The following is a 20,641-nucleotide window of genomic DNA, read 5'->3' as shown; positions in this document are numbered from 1 at the left end:
CTGAATGACTATAATACTCACTGGATTATTTTCTACAAAACTGATAGAAGGGCTAGAAGGGCTGTCCTTCCTAGGTCCTTTTCAAATATAGCAAATTATAGTGGAAGATAATTCAGAAAGGAAGAAAATAAATATTTATTTAGTATTTACTGTAAGCCAAGTATTCTTTAGATGTTCTACCTACGTTTTATTTTACTTAGCTTTACAACAACCTGTGAGACACACCAAGCTGGGCATAGTGGTATGTGCCTGTAGTCGCAGATACTCAGGAGACTGAGGTGGGAGGATTGCTTGAGCTTAGGAGTTCAAGGCCAACATAGTGAGACTCTATCTCTTAAAAAAAACCTGAGTCACAGAGAAGCTAAATAAGTTTTCCAGAATGACACTACTAGACAGTAGTGGTGCACATTTTGAACCAGGTCGGTATAACACTGAAATCAGTGTTCTTTAACATCACTCAGACTTGGAAATCTCTGTAGCAAGTCTGCTTTAAACCGCTGTCTCTTTTACTCCCATTTCTTCTAAGCTGCTTCATCCTTCATACGATTGACCCTGGAGCTCAAGGCCAAATTCTGCAGTGGCCCGAGGTATGTATAGTCCCATACAAAAGGCAAAGGGCCAATGTCCTTGATTGGACAAGTGGAAATTTTGGGTGTGTGTGTTAGTCATAGGACCGTGGTGGGGTTTACATAGTGTCAGCATTGCTTAGCAGCTGGTGATACGAGCTGGATGTGCTTCTGTGGGTTGTATTTAAACTGGTCGGGTAAGGCCCTCATTCTAGGTAATATTTGTTTTTTGTTTTTGAGACAGAGTGTCACTATGCTGCCCTCGGTAGAGTGCTGTGGTGTTAAAGCTCACAACAGTCTCCAATTCTTGGACTTAAGCAATTATCTTGCCTCAGCCTCCCAAGTAACTGGGACTACAGTCACCTGCTACAACACCTGGCTATTTTTTTGTTGCAGTTGTCATTGTTGTTTAGCAGGCCCAGGCCGGGTTTGAACCTGCCAGCCTGGGTATAAGTGGCTGGCACTGTAACCACTGTGCTACAGACCCTGAGCATCTAGGTAATATTTGGATGGGTACCTGTCACATCAAAACTAGACAGACTTTCGGAGATCATTTGTGTAACTCATTTAAATGGGGAAATGGAGACCCTCAGAGGGAAGGAGATGCAATGTCCATCAAGTTCTAGTTGCTACCAGACCAGCAATTCTTTTTTTTTTTTTTTTTGAGACAGTCTCACTGTGTCATCCTTGGTAGAGTGCTGTGGCATCACAGCTCATAGCAACCTCATATCTTGGGATTAAGCAATTCTCTTGCCTCAGCCTTCCAGGTAGCTCGGACTATAGGTGCGTGCCACAATGCCTGGCTGTTTTTTGTTGCAGTTGTCATTGTCATTTAGCTGGCCTGGGCTGGGTTTGAACCCGGCTCCCTTGGTGCGTATGGCTGATGCCGTAACTACTGTGCTACCGGCACCAAGCCAGGCCAGGAATTCCTAACAAGAAACTCTCTTATTCAAAGTAAAGATGTTACTGTCTCAGTTTCTGTCTTGTTAGGTTTCTAGAGCAGTCTCTGCACTTTCTCACTTATGATTTACCACATGTCTCCGTATTTATTAGGAAGATCCATTTGTTACTGCCCCCAGCTTACAAGGTATTTACGGAACAGTATTTAGCTCTCCTTTTGTATATGAATGCAACATCGAACATTCAGGAGAGAATACAGGAATACATCTGGATTCAAAGTCAAAGTTTTGGAAGTTTGTAGTACTCCTTCCAGAGGACTAGCACAACTTCTGCCATGGTGGCCTGAGGCCATTTTGTTCTCTGTCTTGGGTTCAACAGCTTCTTCTTTATCTTTTTTTCTTTTTTTTTAGATTTTATTTTATTTATTTATTTTGTGTGCGTGTGTGTGTGGTTTTTGGCCGGGGCTGGGTTTGAACCCTTCACCTCCGGCATATGGGTCTGGTGCCCTTCCCCTTTGACCCACAGGCGCCGCCCAGCTTCTTCTTTTTCTAGTACTTCCTCAGCCCTTTCCTGGCCCAGGATTACTTTTTGTTTGTATGTTTTGTTAAATTGGAGCATAGTGGCTCTACTTGATTTATTTTATCAGTAAGTTACAGCTGAGGGCAGCAGGTTCTTTATCTCTTTTTTTTTTTTTTTTTTGGAGACAGTCTCACTTTGTCGCCCTTGGTAGAGTACCATAGCATTATAGCTCACAGCAACCTCAGACTCTTGGGCTCAAGTGATTCTCTTGTCTCAGCCTCCCGAGTAGCTGGGACTACAGGTGCCTACCACAACACCTGGCTATTTTTTTTTTTTTTTTGCAGTTTTTGGCTGGGCCTGGGTTTGAACCCGCCACCTCTGGCATATGGGGCCAGTGCCCTACCCCCTTGAGCCACAGGCGCTGCCCCTATTTTTTTTTTTTTTTTTAAGAGACAGGGTCTCGGGCGGCACCTGTGGCTCAGTCGGTAAGGCGCCGGCCCCATATACCGAGGGTGGCGGGTTCAAACCCGGCCCCGGCCAAACTGCAACCAAAAAATAGCCGGGCGTTGTGGCGGGCGCCTGTAGTCCCAGCTACTCGGGAGGCTGAGGCAAGAGAATCGCTTAAGCCCAGGAGTTGGAGGTTGCTGTGAGCTGTGTGTGGCCACGGCACTCTACCAAGGGCCATAAAGTGAGATTCTATCTCTACAAAAAAAAAGAAAAAAAAAAAAGAGACAGGGTCTCACTCTAGCTCAGGCTGGTCTCAAACTCATGAGCTCAGGTGATCTGCTCACCTTTGCCTCCCAGAGTGCTGGGATTACAGGCATGAGACACCACGCCCGGCCCCATATCTACTTACCATAGACACCTTAGGACCTCCTGTACAATGGCATGGCTAGAATTTCACTGGGCTCTGGCACAAAGCAGTGATATCCATGCATGGCAGGGATAATGCTATCTAAGCCAAAGTAGCAATGTCAGCTCTTTCATTCTCTTTTCTCCAAGTCACTCAGCTCTAAACCAGGTGTGCTCCAGTTTCCTCTTCTACATGTGCCTCAACCTCCTCTCAGTTCCAGAGAAGACAGAACCACTCCCCCAAGAAGGTAAGATGCTATAGGTTGTCCACTAATGAGGTCCATGGGGGTCTTTAGAGTCTAGATGCCTCACTGATTGGCTGGATAGTTATTTGGTATGGTAATAAGATTTCTTTTCTTTAGGCTGCCCAGAGAAATCATGGAGTGACAGAATTACAGGCTGATTCCTAGGGAGGTAAAATGATAGAATCCAAAAATGATGGAACACAAGTCACCTGGGACCACAGATTAAGAGTTGAGAAGGTTCATATGGCTCATCAAGTCTAATCCCTCTTTCTCTCCCTCCCATCTCCTCTGCCACATCCTACATGAGGCTATTTATTCTTCTGTTTATTCAGCTCTGGGGTGCAGTGTACACCATAACTTGAGTAGCCTGTTCCATTCTATTTCTTTGTTCATTCATTCAACATTCATTTAAGAAATTTTTCTTTTCTTTTCTTTTGAGAGTGTAGTGGCATCTTCATAGCTCACTGCAACCTTAAACTCTTGGCTCAAGTATCCTCCTGATTCAGGTTCCTGAGTAGCTGGGACTACAGAAGGACACCATCTTGCCCATCTACTTTCTCTACTTTTATACAAAGGGAGTGTCACTTGCTCAGGCTGGTCTTGAACTCCTGGTCTCAAGCAATCTTCTTGGCTCAGCCTCCCAAAGTACTAGGAGTTTAGGTTTGAGCCATTATGCCTAGCCAAGAAATGTTTTTTGAGGACCTACTGTGTGCCAGACTTTATTCTAGGTGCTGGTAGATGAGACAGGGGCACAAGGGCTTCCTCTAATGGAGTGAGAAAGGCAATAATAAACAAATGGATACCATGTCAAGGATGGACAGGTGCTATGAAAAAATAAAACTAGGCAATGGCATGGAGGAAGGAAGTATGAGTTAGACAGGGTGGTTAGGGTAGGTATCATGAAGAGGTGGCATGTGAGCAGAGTTCTCGTGAAGTAAGGAGGGCTGTGCAGAATTTAGGCAAGAGGAACAGTAGCTTCAGAACTGAGAGCTAAAAGTTTTTCTTTTCCTTGAATATTCATTAAGCTTCTCCTGCATGGCAGGGGAGGCCTGGGTACTGCTGTGGATACAGCAATGATTACAGTATGTTCTCAGCCCTAAGGAGTTCCACCATCCCAGACCTCTCTCTTGGAGTAACATGAAACAATTTAATCATTGTTTCATTCATTTTCCAACAAATATACCTTCTTTGTGGGTAAGACTTGATGTTAGCTGTGCTTCCTCTTGTTATTATAAAGGTTCTCCCCCACTCCCCAAACTTCTCTTTTTTTCTTTCTCACACACTGTGGTGAGAGAGACAGAAGTCCAGGTGAATATTTCCATTACTTTCTACATGGCCTGGTTCCTGGTTCTCTCATTACTGTGGCTACTCCTGTCTATGTGGTGTACATTGCAATCTCCATGTTCAGGCATGGTCTGGCCCGCAGAGTCACTCCCTCCTCTATGCTATGCAGAGAGAATAGCACAACCACTTCTGCTGTGAAGGCCTAAGGCCATATTAGCAGACTTATTACAACCACCTCTTGTGTTCACAAGTGCCAGCTCAACCTCTACTGTCCCCGACACTTGTCAGTGTAAGACATCTGCTCCCTTAGATTCTGAGATTTGTCAATTCGCAGAGCACCAGGAAGTATAACACCCCTCATTTTATTCAAACTCTTCTTTCTTTTTCTTTTTTTTTTGCAGTTTTTGGCTGGGGCTGGGTTTGAACCTGCCACCTCTGGCATATGGGGCCGGCACCCTACTCCTTTGAGCCACAGGTGCTGCCCTCTTTTTTTTTGAGACAGAGTCTCACTATGTAACCCTGGGTAGAGTGCATGGCGTCACAGCTCACAGCAACCTCAAATTCTTGGTCTTAAGCGATTCTCTTGCCTCGGCCTCCCAAGTAGCTGGGACTACAGGCACCCGCCACAACATCGGCTATTTTTTGGTTGTAGATATCATTGTTGTTTGGCAGGCCTGGGCTGTATTTGAACCCTCCAACTTCGATGTATGTGGCTGGCGCTCTAGCTGCTGAGCTACAGCCACCGGGCCTAAACTCTTATTTCTTTCACCTATCAGGAGAAAGAGAAGGTAGGTGTGTGAGGCTTAAAGACATTTGCTTTTTTATTATCATGTTGATCTTGGTGTGCATTGGTGGAAAAAGCACCAATGTTGGCTTGCCTCTCCTATTAAATTGTTGCAAGACATTTCCCATCATTACTTGGCTAGAGGTAGATATTTACTTCCACTTGCCCAGGAAGTAAGACGCTGGGTGCTCTGCCTTAGGAGGTTGGACTCTTTCAGTTGATCTTCAACTTAGGTCTCTGCTTTTGGTCTCTTAACCACTAACCAATTTCTACTCACTACTAGAAGGATTATCTGAAGACCATGTCTTAACATCTTAACTCCCTTGGCCTTCAGCCATGGTTGTCCCACATCAATCTGTGCAGTACTGTCAGACAATGATGGAGTTTTCTCTGGTCCATGGTAAAATGTGGAACATAGTGGTAATGTAGTGAATTTTCCATAAGGTTGACTTTATTCACATTTTAAGCTCTGAGGTCTTTTTCTTTTCTATTTTTTTTTTTTTTTTGAGACATAGTCTCACTATGTCACCCTAGAAAGAGTGCCATCAAGTTATAGCTTGCAGTAACCTCAAACTCCTGGGCTTAAGCAATTCTCTTGCCTCAGCCTCCCAAGTAGCTGGGACTACAGCTGAGCCAAGGAGTCTCACTTTGGAGTAATGGAAATATTTTCAAACTAGATGAAAGTAATAGTTGTACAACATTGTGAATGTACTTAATGCCACTGAATTGTTTCATTTTAAGATGGTTAATTTTGTGTTACATAAATTTCACCTCAATTTTTTTTTTTTTTTTTCTGAGACTGAGTCTCAAGCTGTTGCCATTGAGCTATCTGGGCCCGCCACAACGCCCAGATAGTTTTTCATTGTGTTGTCATTGTTTAGCAGGCCTGGGCCAGGTTCAAACCCTCCAGCCCAGTGTATGTGGCTGGTGCCCTAACCACTGAGCTATGGGGGCTGAGCCTCTACTGTTTTGATATTAAAATAGCCCTTCTTTTAAGAACCAGAGGTTTCATAAGAAATCTAGGAGTCTTGTCTTGGTGCCTGTAGCTCAGTAGCTAGGGTGCTAGCCACATACACTGGGGCTGGTGGGTTTAAAACTGGCCCACGCTTGCCAAACAACAATGATAGCTACAACACAAAAAAAATAGCCGGGCATTGTGGTGGGCACCTGTAGTCCCAGCTACTTGGGAGGTTGAAGCAAGAGAATCGCTTAAGCCCAAGAGTTTGAGGTTGCTGTGAGCTGTGACGCGACAGCACTCTATCGAGGGTCACATAGTGGGACTATCTCCAAAAAAAAAAAAAAGAAAGAAAAGAAAGAAATCTAGGAGTCTCTGACCTCAGGATAAAATCTAGATTCTTAAAGCAGCATTTGAGGTCTTTCATAGTCTAACTATAAATTATGTCACACAGCTCCACAGCTTCTGACATCCCACATCTATTTACTGACTATCCAGTCATACTGAATGGAGACATGGAATGTTCTGTTGTGCCCCTGGGGCTCTGAAGACCTTGCTTCCTGTCCCTTGAATTCTCTCCTTCCCTTCTCTGCCTGTTTTTTGTTCACCCTCCATAGTTCTCTCCTCTTTGAGCTTGTCATCCCTACATTAGCCAACCTGAAGCACTCCCTGCTCTGCATGATACTGACCACATGTCCTACAATTGTCTCATTATCTGTCTCTTCCCTCCAGCTGCCAGTTCCTAGAAGTAGAGCCTGCATCTCACAGCCTGTCCTAAGAGTAGCCACTTGGTGAACATGTATTTAATGAATGAACGAATGGATGTAGTGTTTTTGAGATGTATCTATGTTATTCCACATGTTAACTTTGGTCTATCCTGGTAGGGTGAAAGCTGCACGAGTAAGAGGAGCCTCTGGTTTCCTTCTATGCTGCATGTACCCTTGCTGCTCTGTGCAGTACTCTGCTTGTAGTTGATACTCATGTGCTTATTACCTACTTCCTGTGTCCTCTGTGTGGCCTTCCCCTACTAGAACTCTCTGAAGTGTCTGAGCTCCTACAGCATGGGCTGCCCCAGATAAGCAGCAGGAGCCCTGAAAGCCTTGCCTTTCTGTCTGATCGCCAGTATGTGGAGGGAGCTGCTCGCCAGAAACAGTACTGTATCCTGCTCATATTCTACCTTGCCTACATCCATGAGGACAGGTCAGTGCTTTGAGCTGGTGGCTGGTGGTGCGTCCTGAGACCCTCATCTGCAGACCAATTCAGAGGATTCTCAGAGGCATCCTCTCCAAGCCTGGTGCTGGACACTGGGGACACAGGGATAAGTGAGAAATAGGTAGTATTCCTGAGAGGCTTGTTCATATCTTAGAAGGGGAATTATACAGGTGGGTAGACACGGTGCTGATAGAGGCCTGGAATGCCAATGAGTGTTCTTTGGTGTCCTTCAGAGTGTTTTTTATACACAGAAAAGAAACTTCAGTGGTTTATTTTGGTTTTAAGAATTACTATACTACGGTGGCTCAAAGGAGTAGGGTGCTGACCCCATATGCCAGAGGTGGTGGGTTCAAACCCAGCCCTGGCCAAAAACTGAAAAAAAAGAATTACTATACAATTTATTAAAATTTTAAAATCAAGGAACTTTCTTAAGCTTTTTAAAAAAAATTGAGGAGGGTGGTGCCTGTGGCTCAGTGGGTAGGGCACCAGCCCCGAATACCTAGGGTGGTGAGTTTAAACCTGGCCCCGGCCAGCCAAAACAGCAGTGGCAACTGCAACAAAAAATAGCCAGGTGTTGTGGTGGGCACCTGTAGTCCCAGCTACTGGGGAAGCTGGGGCAAGAGAATCGCTTAAACCCAAGAGTTGGAGGTTGCTGTGAGCTGTGATGCCTTGGCACTCTACTGAGGATGACATAGTGAGACTCTGCCTCAAAAAAAGAAAAAAAAAGACTATAGAGAGTTCTTTATTATTATTATTTTTTATTTATTTTTTAGAGATAGAGTCTCAGTTTATCGCCCTCCATACAGGACTGTGGCATCACAGCTCACAGCAACCCCGAACTCCTGGGCTTAGGCGATTCTCTTGCCTCAGCCTCCCAAGTAGCTGGGACTACAGGTGCCCGCCACAATGCTCGGCTATTTTTTGAGACAGAGCCTCAAGCTGTTGCCTTGGGTAGAGTGCTATGGCATCACAGCTCATAGCAATCTCAAACTCCTGGGGTTAAGTGATTCTCCTGCTTCTGCCTCCCAAGTAGCTGGGACTACAGGTGCCCGCCATAACGCCTGGCTGTTTTTTGGTTACAGCCATCATTGTTGTTTGGTGGGCTCAGGCTGGATTCGAACCTGCCAGCTCAGGTGTATGTGGCTGGCACCTTAGCCACTTGAGCCACAGGTGCTGAGCCTTGGCTATTTTTTTTGTTGCAGTTTGGCTGGGGCCATGTTCAAATCCACCACCCTCGCTGTATGGGGCCCGCGCCCTACCCACTGAGCCACAGGCACCTCCCTAAAGAGTTCTTTATACCCTTTACCCATTTTCCCCTAATACTACTATAACCATAATACACTTACTAAAACTGAGAAACTGACATTGGTACATTATTGATAATTAAACTTTATTCAGATTTTGCCACTTTTTCCTCTACTATTCCTTTTCCGTTCAAGGATGCAATCCATGATACCAGATTGCATTTAGTATTATCTATTTTGAAATGTTGGTTTTTTCTTTTCCATACTTAGCCTGATATTTCTTTCTTCTTGGCAAGAAATAACCATAATAGAAAATTCAAAAGATGAGGCTCGGTACCTGTAGCTCAGCGGCTAGGGTGCCAGCCACATACACTGGAGCTGGTGGGTTCTAACCCAGCCCGGGTCTGCCAAACAACAATGACAACTACAACCAAAAAATAGCTGGGCAGTGTGGCGGGCACCTGTAGTCCCAGCTACTTGGGAGGCTGAGGCAAGAGAATCGCTTAAGTCCAAGAGTTTGAGGTTGCTGTGAGCTGTGATGCCATGACATGCATTCACCTTGACTGAATGCAATCTAGTGAGACTCTGTCTCAAAAAAGAAAAAAAAAAAAGAAAGAAAATTCAAAAGATTATAAAAGGGTATAAAGAGTAAAGCCAATGTGCTTCTCTCCTCATCTTACTTACATGTAAATGTATAAGCATTGACTACCACTATTTGATAATAAATATAAGAAGAGAGCGGTGGACCGGCTGTCCCAGAAGTAGCACCCTTTTCTTGAACAGTGTTAGTCCAGCAGGAAGATACTACTTCCTAAATGTGAATGAAGAGTCTTTAGCTCCTAACAGAGCCTTCCATAAAGCATAGATCCATGAGATGTATATGTATGACAATGATTTGCAACTATATATAGCACACCATCTGTGCAAGGTGTCTTTAGGCTGTGGGCGTGCTAGGGCAGGAACAGTGGGCTGACAGATGTGGCCAGGCAGGACATAAGAGACTATTAACCTGTAACTCTACCTTTCTCACTCAGGCTGTTCTTGGTTGACAGGTTTGTCTCAGAGGCAGAGTTATCTGTGGCTTTGCAAAGCTTCCTCCTGTCTCTGCAGGATCAGGGTGAGCACCCCCCATTGGTGGTCTTAAGAGCTTCCATCTATCTTCTTGCAGTCTGCCAGGATGGGGACTGCACACTAGATGAGGTATGGACCACAATGCATGAGGTTCCTTCTCCTTCTGCACCTCTTTATAGACAAGGTGGAGTCCCATGGGTGGGGGGCATTAGCCCAGAAATTCTTTCCACCACTGGGCTGCAACTGAGCCTCCTCCCTCACCCCCCTGGGTGACCCTTGCAGCTTCCCAGCTCCCTAGCTCTTAGCCTCCAGTAAAAAAAATGAGCCAGGTTCAGGGATGCACTAGACTGAAATACTTATGTAAAAGGAAAGTTCCTCTCATTAGCTATTTGATTACTTTGAGGGATAGATTATATAAGAAGCATAGGTTAAATGCTTGATTCTTTCCCTTTAGTTTCTAGCTTAAAAGACAATGAGTTGGTTGTTTAGCATCCTCCAAAGTGACCAAAGAGGTTTTTATTTTATTTTTTTTAGAGACAGAGTCTCACTTTATCACCCTCGGTAGAGTGCTGTAGCATTACAGCTCACAGCAACCTCCAACTCCTGGGCTTAGGCGATTCTCTTGCCTAAGCCTCCTGAGTAGCTGGGACTACAGGCACCTGCCACAATGCCCGGCTATTTTTTTTTGTTGCAGTTTGGCTGAGGCCGGGTTTGAACCTGCCACCCTCGGTATATGGGGCCGGTGCCGTACCCACTGAGCCACAGGCGCTGCCTGAGTTTTTAAAAATATCATTATGTACTCTTGTGTTTAAAATATTTGATGTGGGGCTGGGTGTGGTGGTTCATGCCTATAATCAATCCTAGCACTCTTGGGAGGATGAGGTGGAAGGATTATTTGAGCTCAGGACTGTGAGATCCCATATCTACTAAAAGTGGAAAAAATTAGCCAGGTGTTGTGATGGGCACCTGTAGTCCCAACTGCTTGGGAGGCTGAGGCAGGAGGATTGCTTGAGCTCAGAAGTTTGAGGTTGTGTGAGCTAAGCTGACATCACAGCACTCTAGCCTGGGGCAACAGAGTGAGACTCAGTATTCAAAAAAAAAGAAAGATATGTTTTAATTCAATTTAGTTATTATTCTTTTGAGGTGCAAATTGGAGAGACAAAAATATCTCTTATAGGGCGGTGCCTGTGGTTCAGTGGGTAGGGTGCCGGCTCCATATACGGAGGTTGGCGGGTTCAAACCGGATCCCGGCCAAACTGAAAAAAATAGCCAGGCCTTGTGGTGGGCGCCTGTAGTCCCAGCTACTCTGGAGGCTGAGGCAAGAGAATCTCCTAAGCCCAGGAGTTGCTGTGAGCTGTGACACCACAGCACTCTACTGAGGGTGCCAAAGTGAGACTCTGTCTCAAAAAAAAAAAAATCTCATGCATGGCAGGCAACTACAATAATTGGTGCTTTTATGGAGCAAGAGAACTGGCGAAGAGCTACCAAAACACCTGAGAGAGATTGCGTCTGATTCTGGCATCTGGAGAGGCTTCATTCATGGAGGAGATGGAAGAGAGAGGGAGAACGTTGAAGTTGAGAGTAGAGCATGATTTAAAGTATGGAAATGGGAAGTTGCGCAGTCTGTCCATTCAAGGAGGAAGCCTAATTTAGTGTGTTTTAGCTAGCTAGTCAAATGGGAGATAGAGTAGGGAGGAGCTAAAAAGGTAGACTTAAGTCTTTGATAACATGCTTCAAAAAGAAATTTTAAGGCCAGGCACAGTGACTCACACCTGCAATCCTAGCACTTGGGAGACCAAGGTGGGTAAATTGCCTGAGCTCACGGGTTCGATACCAACCTGAGCCAGAGCAAGACCGTCTAAAAATAGCCGGGCATTGTGGCAGGCGCCTGTAGTCCCAGCTCCTCTGGAGGCTGAAGCAAGAGAATGGCTTGCGCTTAAGAGTTTGAGGTTGCTGTGAGCTATGATGCTGCGGCACTCTATTGAGGGCGACAAAGTGAGACTATGTCTCAAAAAGAAAAAAAAAGAAATTCTAAAAAATAATCCCATTAGCAGTAGTATCAAGAAATTAAATACTTAGGAATAAACTTACAAGCATAAGGACTTATACAATGAAAATTCAAAACATCGCTGTTTTTCTTTATTTTTTTTAAATTAAAGATATAAATAAACAAGTGTCTGTGTTTATGAACTGGGAAGACTTAACAGTGTTAAGATGGTAGTGCTCCCCTAATTTATCTTTTTTTTGAGACAGAGTCTCAAGCTATTGCCCTGGGTAGAGTGCCATGGGTCACAGCTCACAGCAACCTCAGACTCTTTGGCTTAAGCGATTCTCTTGCCTTAGCCTCCCAAGTAACTGGGACTACAGGTGCCACACTACACCTGGCTATTTTTTTGTTGCAGTTGTCATTGTTGTTTTTAGCTGGCCCGGGCCAGGTTTGAACCTGCCAGCCCTGGTGTATGTGGCTAGTGCCCTACCCACTGAGCTATGGGCACCCCCCTAATTTATGTATTTTTAAATTCAATCCCTATCAAAATCCCAGCTATGCTTTTTTTCAGAAATAGACAAGCCAGTCCTAAAATTCATATGAAATGCAAGGGACCTGATACAGCCAAAACAACCTTGAAAAAGAACCAAGTTGGAGGATTCACACTTCTTGATTTTAAGCTTACTAAAAATCTGTAGTAATCAAGATAGTGTGGGACTGGCATAAGGATAGACATACAGATCAACAGAATAGAAGTCTGGAAAAAGCCCATATATTAATAGTCAATTTATTTATTTATTATGAGACAGAGTCTCACTTTTTTTTCTTTTTCTTTCTTTTTTTTTTTTTTTCTTGCAGTGTTTGGCCGGGGCTGGGCTTGAACCCACCACCTCCGGCATATGGGGCTGGTGCCCTACCCCTTTGAGCCACAGGCGCCACCCCACACCCCAGAGTCTCACTTTGTCATCTCCTGTAGAGTGTTCTGGCATCATAGCTCACAGCAACCGCTAACTACTCAGCTCAAGCGGTTCTCTTGCCTCAGCCTCCCAAGTAGCTGAGAGCTACAGGTGCTTGCCACAACGTCTGGCTATTTTTAGAGATGGGGTCTTGCTCTAGCTTAGGCTGGTCTTGCACTCATGAGCTCAGGCAATCTGCCCACTTCGGCCTCCCAAATGCTGGGATTTACAGGCATGAGCCACTGACCCGGCCTGTCAATTTATTTTTTGATAAGGATGCCAAGACAATTCAATGAGGGAAGAATAGTCTTTTAAACAAATTTGCAATAGTCTTTTCAAATTTGGGATAACCACATGTAAAAGAATCAAGTTGGAGTCTTACCTTATACCATACATAAAAATGAACTCAAAATGAATCAAAGACCTAAATGAATGAGGCAAAACTGTAAAACTCTTAGAATACCTTACTAAGGAATTTGAACATGTTTATGTGCATGGGAAGAGGACGGATTTTGAGGGTTAATAGATGACTCAGCACATCTTTCTTGATTTTAAAACTTACTAAAAATCTTTCTGTCACCCTATGTCAGGCTCTATGCTAGTGCATAGATTAATCTGCCACAATCCCTGCCCTCAAGCAGCTTTCAGTCTAGTGTGGGCAGTGGACATGCACACTGACAATTACAACCCACTGTGGTATCATTATAGAGGTTGGGTTCTCAACCTCAGCACTGTTAACATTTTGCACCAGATAATTTTCTGTGCGAGGCTTTCGTCTACATCATAGGATATTTAGCAGCATCCCTGCTCTCCCCACTAGATGCCAGTAGCACTTCCCTAGTCAAGATAATCAAAATGTCTTCAGACTTTACTAAATGTCCCATGGGGAGCATAATTACTCCTGTTACAAGTGAGAACTACTGTTACAAGGTAAGCACAGTAGGGTTTTCTTACTTACTTTCTTACTTCTTTCTTCTCTTTCTTTCTTACACATCCCAGAGTGCCTTGGGATGAGTCAGTGAAGTCATCTTGGAATACTGAGTTGCTGGTATATCTTTCCCAGTCATGTCTTGGCTATGTTGGGTTTTCTTGGGTCTTCTGCAAGGTATATTTATCTCCTTTCTTTCTTTTGCCTCCAGGCTGTGGTCAGTGCAATCAGAAAATTCCTAGAGAGCATCCCGGACCTGTGCCTAGTCTATACCCACCACCCCCTGCTGCTCAATTTCTTCCTGTCATATCCAGAGCTAATGAGTAGGTTTGGACACCACATCCTGGAACTTTGGTTCTCCTGGGAAGAGAGCAGCTATGAGGAACTGGATGATGTCCCCTCTGCTGGGGAGCCCATGCTTCCTACCAGTTTAGCAGCCCTGTTTCAGACGCTTAGAAGCAGCCCCAGCATCCTGCTCATATTGCTAGTAAGTGGCCCCTAATTCATTTCTGCATTCAAAGATGGGCATTCTCTCTCTGGGAGCTTATTTAGTGAGGTTGGGGGGCATCACAGCTGCTTCTGCCTATCTGCATTTATCACTGTTTCCATGTGAATGGGAGGTTTTTTTTCTGCTTATAGGTGCCTGGTTTCTGTCAATACCTATTCTAAGTCTGATGGAAGTCCACTCACTGAGAGATATGTCCCTTTCTTCACCTCCAGAAAATGTGGATCTTAGTTACTGTTCCCTCTCACCTCTCTGTTCTCTCTCAAACAGATTGTGTTAACAATGGTTTAATGTCGGGTGGCGCCTGTGGCTCAAGGAGTTAGGGCGCCGGTCCCATATGCCACGTCCATATGCCAGAGGTGGCGGGTTTAAACCCAGCCCCGGCCAAAACCCACAAAAACAAACAAAAAAACAATGGTTTAATGTCAAAGGAGACCCCTGAGGCATATAGATGGAGAAGTCTGATTGCAGAGGGATGCTGCCTCTTTTCTGCCATGACTAGCATAATGTTACACATGCAACACATTTCCTCAGGCATATCTAGAATTGTCAGAAACCTCAATACTTTTTTTTTGAGACGGAGTCTCACTGTGTCTCCCTCAGTGGAGTACTGTGGCGTCACAGCTCACACCAACCTCCAATTCTTGGGCTTAAGTGATTCTCTTGCTTCAGCCTCCTAAGTAGCTGGGACTACAGGTGCCCGCCACAACACCCAACTATTTTTTGATTGCAGTTGTCATTGTTGTTTGGCTGGCCCGGGCTGGGTTCAAACCTGCTAGCTCCAGGATATGTGGCTGGCACCCTGGCTGCTGAGCGACAGGTGCTGGGCCAGAAACCTCAATACTATTTTATGAAGTAAGACATTACTGTAATTCCCATCACTTTACTAATTGACAACAATTAGGTGAAGTAAACTGCCTATTGTCTGTAATTTCTAACACACTGGCTTTAACGCCACCTTTTTTCCCTTCCACTCAAGAAAACCCATTGGAAAACAAATTAGTGAGAGTGACATTATCATAGTAGTAACTGCTATAATTTATGTCTATTTTGAAAGAAAATTATTTGTACATTTGACACATTGTATTTACTCAGAGATTAGTACTAGCAGGTCCCAAATTGATTGCAGCACACCATCTAGAGACACTTGGTTTAGAGCTGTTGCTTTCAATGCCCATTTACCCACTCAGCACTCCTAGTCCAAGGAGGATAACACAGCCATTAGAGAAGAGTGAGGATCCTTTGATGCTCTTGTCATGAACAAATATGATTTTCTGACTTTATTGGAGTAACTGTGGTGACAATAATACCTGCATGTTGTACATCACATGTTTTTAGGTACCTGTAGCTGCCCACATTCACACATGCAAGCATATACACACATGCATGCACAAACTACCCTCTCTGCCTCCCGTCTGAGATCTCTTGTACACTGTGATCATGCCTGTGAATAACCACTGAACTTTAGCCTGGGCAACATAATGGACCCTGCCTATAAAAAAAATAAGTTATATGGCTTGGCGCCTATAGCTGAAGCGGCTAAGGCGCCAGCCACATACATCAGAACTGATGGGTCTGAATCTCGTCTGGGCCTGCCAAACAACAGTGACAACGACCAAAAAATAGCTGGGCGTTGTGGTAGGTGCCTTATAGTCCCAGCTACTTGGGAGGCTGAGGCAAGAGAATCACTTAAGTCCAGGAGTTGGAGGTTGCTGTGAGCTGTGATGCCATAGCACTCTACCCAAGGTTACAGCTTGAGGCTCTGTCTCAAAAAAAAAAAAAAAAGTTAAAATCTTATGGGACTACTATCATATATACAGTCTATCACTGGCAAAATGTTATATGGTATATGACTATATCTTTTTCTTTCTTTCCTTCTCTTTTTTGAGATAGGGTCTTACTATGTTGCTCAAGCTAGAGTGCAGAGTATCATCATAGCTCACTGAAACCTCAAACTCCTAGGCTCAAGTGATCTTCCTGCCTCGGCCTCCCAACTAGCTAAGATTACAGACACTCTCCAACATGTCTGGCTAATTTTTCTATTTTTTGTAGAGATGGGGGTCTTGCTATGTTGCTTAGGCTGGCCTCAAACTTCTGGGCTCAAAAAATCCTTCCTCCTTAGCCTCCCAAAGTGCTGAGATTATAGGCATGAGCCACCCACTCAGCCTATTTTTTCCTTTTTTTTTTTTTCTTGAGACAGAATCTTACTTTCTTGCCCCTGATAGAGTGTTGTGGTGTCATAGCTCACAGCAACCTCAAACTCTTGGGCTTAAGTGATTCTCTTACCTTAGCCTGCCAAGTAGCTGGGACTACAGGTACCTGCCACAGCACCCAGCCATTTTTTTTTGTTGTTGTTGTTGCAATTGTCATTGTTGTTTAGCTGGTGCAATTATATGTGAACCTGCTAGCTTGGATATATGTGACCAGCGCCCTACCCACTGAGGTACGGGCGCCACCCCTATTTTTTCCTTTTTAAACTGATGAAACATAGATTTAGAGAGACTTGCCTGATGTTGCAAGAGTTGGGATTAAAACCCAGATTTTGACTCCTTTTTAATTTTATTTTTCTTTTTGTAGAGACAGGGTCTCATTCTTGCTTAGTCTGGTGTCTTGAACTCCTGAGCTCAAGTGATCCACCTGCTCGAGCCTCTTAGAGTGCTAGGGTTACAAGCGTGAACCATTGCACCTACTTAGCTCCTTATTTAATGTTCTTCTCAGTAAACCAAGCTTTCACAACAAGAGAAAAACCAACTCTGATTCAGTATTCTATCTAACAAGAGAATTGTTCTGCCCTAGGCTGTCTTTTCACTCAATCTATTCTCCTTAGGATATCTCATTCAGATCCTTGGCTTTGTTTGCCTCCTTCTCCTAAGTTGGTGAGTTAAATCTCTGCCACCACCCCTGACCTCTTTCCTGAGTTCATGGAGCCAAACATCTATTTTACATTCTTGTTTAAAATGGAACTCATGGCCGAGCATAGAGAAAGTTCATCTCAGAGAGCATGATTGAATTACCCATGGTCATATAGCTTAATAAAGGTCATGAACGTGACTGAGCTCAAAGGTTTTGTTTTCTGTTTTTTTTGTAGTTGTTGCTGTTTTTTGAGACAGTCTCACTTTGTTGCTCTTGGTAGAGCGCTGTGGCATCATAGCTCACAGCAATCTCAAACTCTTAGGTTTAGATGATTCTCTTACCTCAGCCTCCCAAGTAGCTGGGACTACAGGCGCCCACCACAATGCCTGGCTATTTTTAGAGATGGAGTCTCACTCTGGGTCAGGCTAGTCTTGAACTCCTGAGCTTAGTCAAGCCACCCACCTTGGTGTCCCAGAGTACTAGGATTACAGGCGTGAACCACCGAACCTGGCCCTGAGCTCAGAGTTAGTAAGTTTTTCACTAATTAAATCCCAGAGACATCACTGGTAAAAAAGAATAGCAAGGAACAATGTTATTGTCTGTTCAGATATCTAATTTGTACCATTTCTCCCTAGCATATAGGCACAGGAGGGGAAAAGAGTCTAAAAATAGGTGTTGGTTCCAATTTCTGTTTTTAATATGGATAATTAACAGCTGAAAACAAAGCTGTTAATTGCTACCCTTATTGTGGGTGGTCTTTCATGTAGGTTGTTTAGATATGAAAAACAATGATGTCATAGAAGCTCTGTTTGTTCCCTGCTTGGCCAAGTCACCCTGATTGATCCATTCCCAAAGAATTGTGGACATCTCTGGGCAGCAGAGACTACAGAGTGGGCCATGGTTCTGCTCAGAGCTTTTTCCCTGACCCATGTAGTGGGGTGCACACCTTCTCCCAGCATTCACCAGGGCCACCAAAAGCTGAATAGCCCCTTTCCTTTTAGAGCTTTATGATTCATTAACCTAGATTTCTTTGTTTTTCTGTTTTTGAGACAAAGTCTTGCTCTCTTGCTTGAGCTAGAGTTCAGTGGTATCTTTGTAGCTCACTCCATCCTCAAATTCCTAGGCTTAAGCAATCCTCCTGCCATCCTGAGTAGCTTAAAAAAAGGGTACACAAGCTCTAAATCTCTAGGCTTATTTTCCAGTCCTACAGGCATGCACCACTGCACCCAGCTAATTTTTCTTTGTTTTGTTTTTTTATAAAGATGGGGCTTTGCTCAGTCTAGTCCCAAACTCCTGGTCTCAAGCGATTCTCCTGCCTCAGCCTCCCAGAGTGCAAGGATTACAGGCATGAGCCACCATTTCTAACCCATTAACCTAGATTTCTGAGGAATCAGCGCTGAGGTTGTGGGGCAGTGATGTGTTGGTGGAGGGACTAGGAAACTGGTTTGGCTTTGGGTTCCATGACCTTGAGCAAATTGTATCTCCCCTCTGGATTTTAGCTTCATACTCCATAAAGTAAAAGAGTTGGACAAAGTGATCTAGATTCTTTGTAGCCCTCATTCTGTAATCCTTTCTTACCAGAGATGTTTTCTGAGTCCCTACAAGATGACAGAGATGTAGCAGGTTTCATCCTTTTCCTTCATTAACTTAGAGTATAGTACAATTTACAACTCCATACTTTCTTGATAGGCAACCTGATTAATCTGACCCAGTTTTCTTATTTGAAAAATACCTACCTGCACGCCTATGGCTCAAAGGAGTAGGGCGCTGGTCCCATATGCCAGAGGTGGCAGGTTCAAACCCAGCCCCGGCCAAAACTGCAAAAAAAAAAAAGAAAAAAAAGAAAAATACCTACCTGGGAGAGTTATTGTGAAGACAGAAATAATGTTATAAACAAATACATAGCTACTGTATAAACACAGCATAGTACCTGACATTATTAGGCCCTAACTTGGTGGTTGTTACCAATTTTTTTTTGGAACAGGGTCTTACTCTGTTTGCTCTGGTGGGAGTGTAGTGTTATTATCATAGCTCATTGCATTTTCCATCTCCTGGGCTCAAGCAATCCTCCAATGTCAGCCTCATGAGTAGCTGGGCCATAGGCATGACTACCCGGGTAATTTTTTTGTTGTCTTTTTTTTTTTTTGAGACAGTCTTACTATGTTGCCCTGGGTAGAGTGCTGTGGTGTCACAGCTCACAGCAACCTCCAACTCTTGGGCTGAAGTGATTCTCTTGCCTCTGCCTCCCTAGTAGCTGGGACTACAGGCATCTGCCACGACGCTCGGCTATTTTTTGATTATAGTTGTCATTGGTGTTTGGCAGGCCTGGGCTGGATTCAAACCCACCAGCTCCTGTGTATGTGGAGTTCAGCACCTGTTGTTATCTTTTTTTTTTTTTTTTTGCAGTTTTTGGCCTATGTCGGGTTTGAACCTGCCACCTCCTATATATGGGGCCAGCGCCCAACACCTTTGAGCCACAGGTGCTGCCCTGTTGTCTTTTTTTAAGAGACAGAATTTTTTTTTCTTGCAGTTTTTGGCTGGGGCTGGGTTTGAACCCACCACCTCTGGTATATGGGGCTGCTGCCCTACTCCTTTGAGCCATAGGCACCGCCCTAATGCCAGGCTGGTCTTGAACTCCTGGCCTCAAGTGATCCTCCTACCTCAGCCTCCCAAAGTGCTAGGATTATAGGCATGAGCCACTGTACCCAGCCTGTTATTTTTAATTTTTTGGGTTTTTTTTGAGACCGAGTCTCACTTTGTCATCCTTGATAGAATGCCATGGCGTCACAGCTCACAGCAACCTCCAACTCTTGGGCTTAAGCGATTCTCTTGCCTCAGCCTCCCAAGTGGCTGGGACTATAGGTGCCCGCCACAACACCCAGCTATTTTTAAGAGATGAGGTCTTGCTGTGGCTCAGGAAGGTCTTGAATCTGTGAGCTCAGGGAATCCACTCGCCTCGGCCTCCCAAGTGCTGGGATTACAGGTATGAGCCACCACACCTGGCTGTTTTTGTTATTATAGTTGTTTTTCCAGCAACTGTGGAGGTCTGTGAAGAGGCCGATGCCTCTGTGCCCCCAAACCTCTCTGTCCAGTGATCACCAAATTTGGATTTGTCTGGCCGAGTGCCCTATGACTACCTCTGTGTGTCAGAAGATATTCTCTATGGAAAGGGAGCTGCGTATGACCTTGGATTCACAGCACCCAGTTCTAACTGGCCCAGCTCATTAGTCTGTCCAAAGAAATTGGCTTGTTTGAGCTGGTAGGTGCCAGGAGCTATCAGTGAGATAGCATCTTCTGACTGGTTTTGCCCTTAATATAACACTCAAAATCACTCTTACAAACAACATAAAAAATGTTGTTATTTCCTATCTTCTGAACCTGTGCCCTTTATAGCATGGGGCATAAATAGCCAGATGCCATGGCAGCAAAAGGGTCTGACCTGGTCCTCACTTCCTTTCCTGTGCTCTGAATCTGTCCTAGTCCATTCTCTCTCTGCCTGTGACATCTCCAACCCTCTCTCCTCTTTTCTCTTAAGGCACACTCAGGTTCTCTGTCCTAAAAACAACCTTTTGACCCTAATACTTCCATTGGCAGGAGGGAGCCATCCCTGTAAAGTAGGAGGAGCTTTGGGCTTGGACTTGAGAGACCTGCATTCAATTCTACCTGTACCTCTTCCTGGCTTATGTGCCTTTTGGCAAATCGTGTAATCTCTCTAATTCTCTGTTCCTTCCTGTTTGGTATGGACTTAACAGAATGGACCTATTCTACAGGATGATCGTG

The 20,641-nt window shown here is 44.5% G+C and overlaps 1 protein-coding gene across 1 annotated transcript in view; it reads left to right on the top strand.

The window, feature by feature from the left end:
- MEI1 (meiotic double-stranded break formation protein 1) overlaps positions 1-20,641 on the top strand; it is a 90,427-nt gene that overhangs the window by 45,287 nt on the left and 24,499 nt on the right. The window contains exons 16-20 of the mRNA XM_053584833.1: positions 527-587; positions 2,988-3,085; positions 7,137-7,305; positions 9,614-9,761; positions 13,715-13,990. Coding sequence (XP_053440808.1) covers positions 527-587; positions 2,988-3,085; positions 7,137-7,305; positions 9,614-9,761; positions 13,715-13,990 — 752 coding nt within the window. The remainder of the gene's footprint in view (positions 1-526; positions 588-2,987; positions 3,086-7,136; positions 7,306-9,613; positions 9,762-13,714; positions 13,991-20,641) is intronic.

Source organism: Nycticebus coucang, chromosome 3, assembly GCF_027406575.1.
Source record: "Nycticebus coucang isolate mNycCou1 chromosome 3, mNycCou1.pri, whole genome shotgun sequence".
NCBI classification, from domain to species: Eukaryota; Metazoa; Chordata; class Mammalia; order Primates; family Lorisidae; genus Nycticebus; species Nycticebus coucang.
This window is presented reverse-complemented; position numbering and strand designations above follow the sequence as displayed.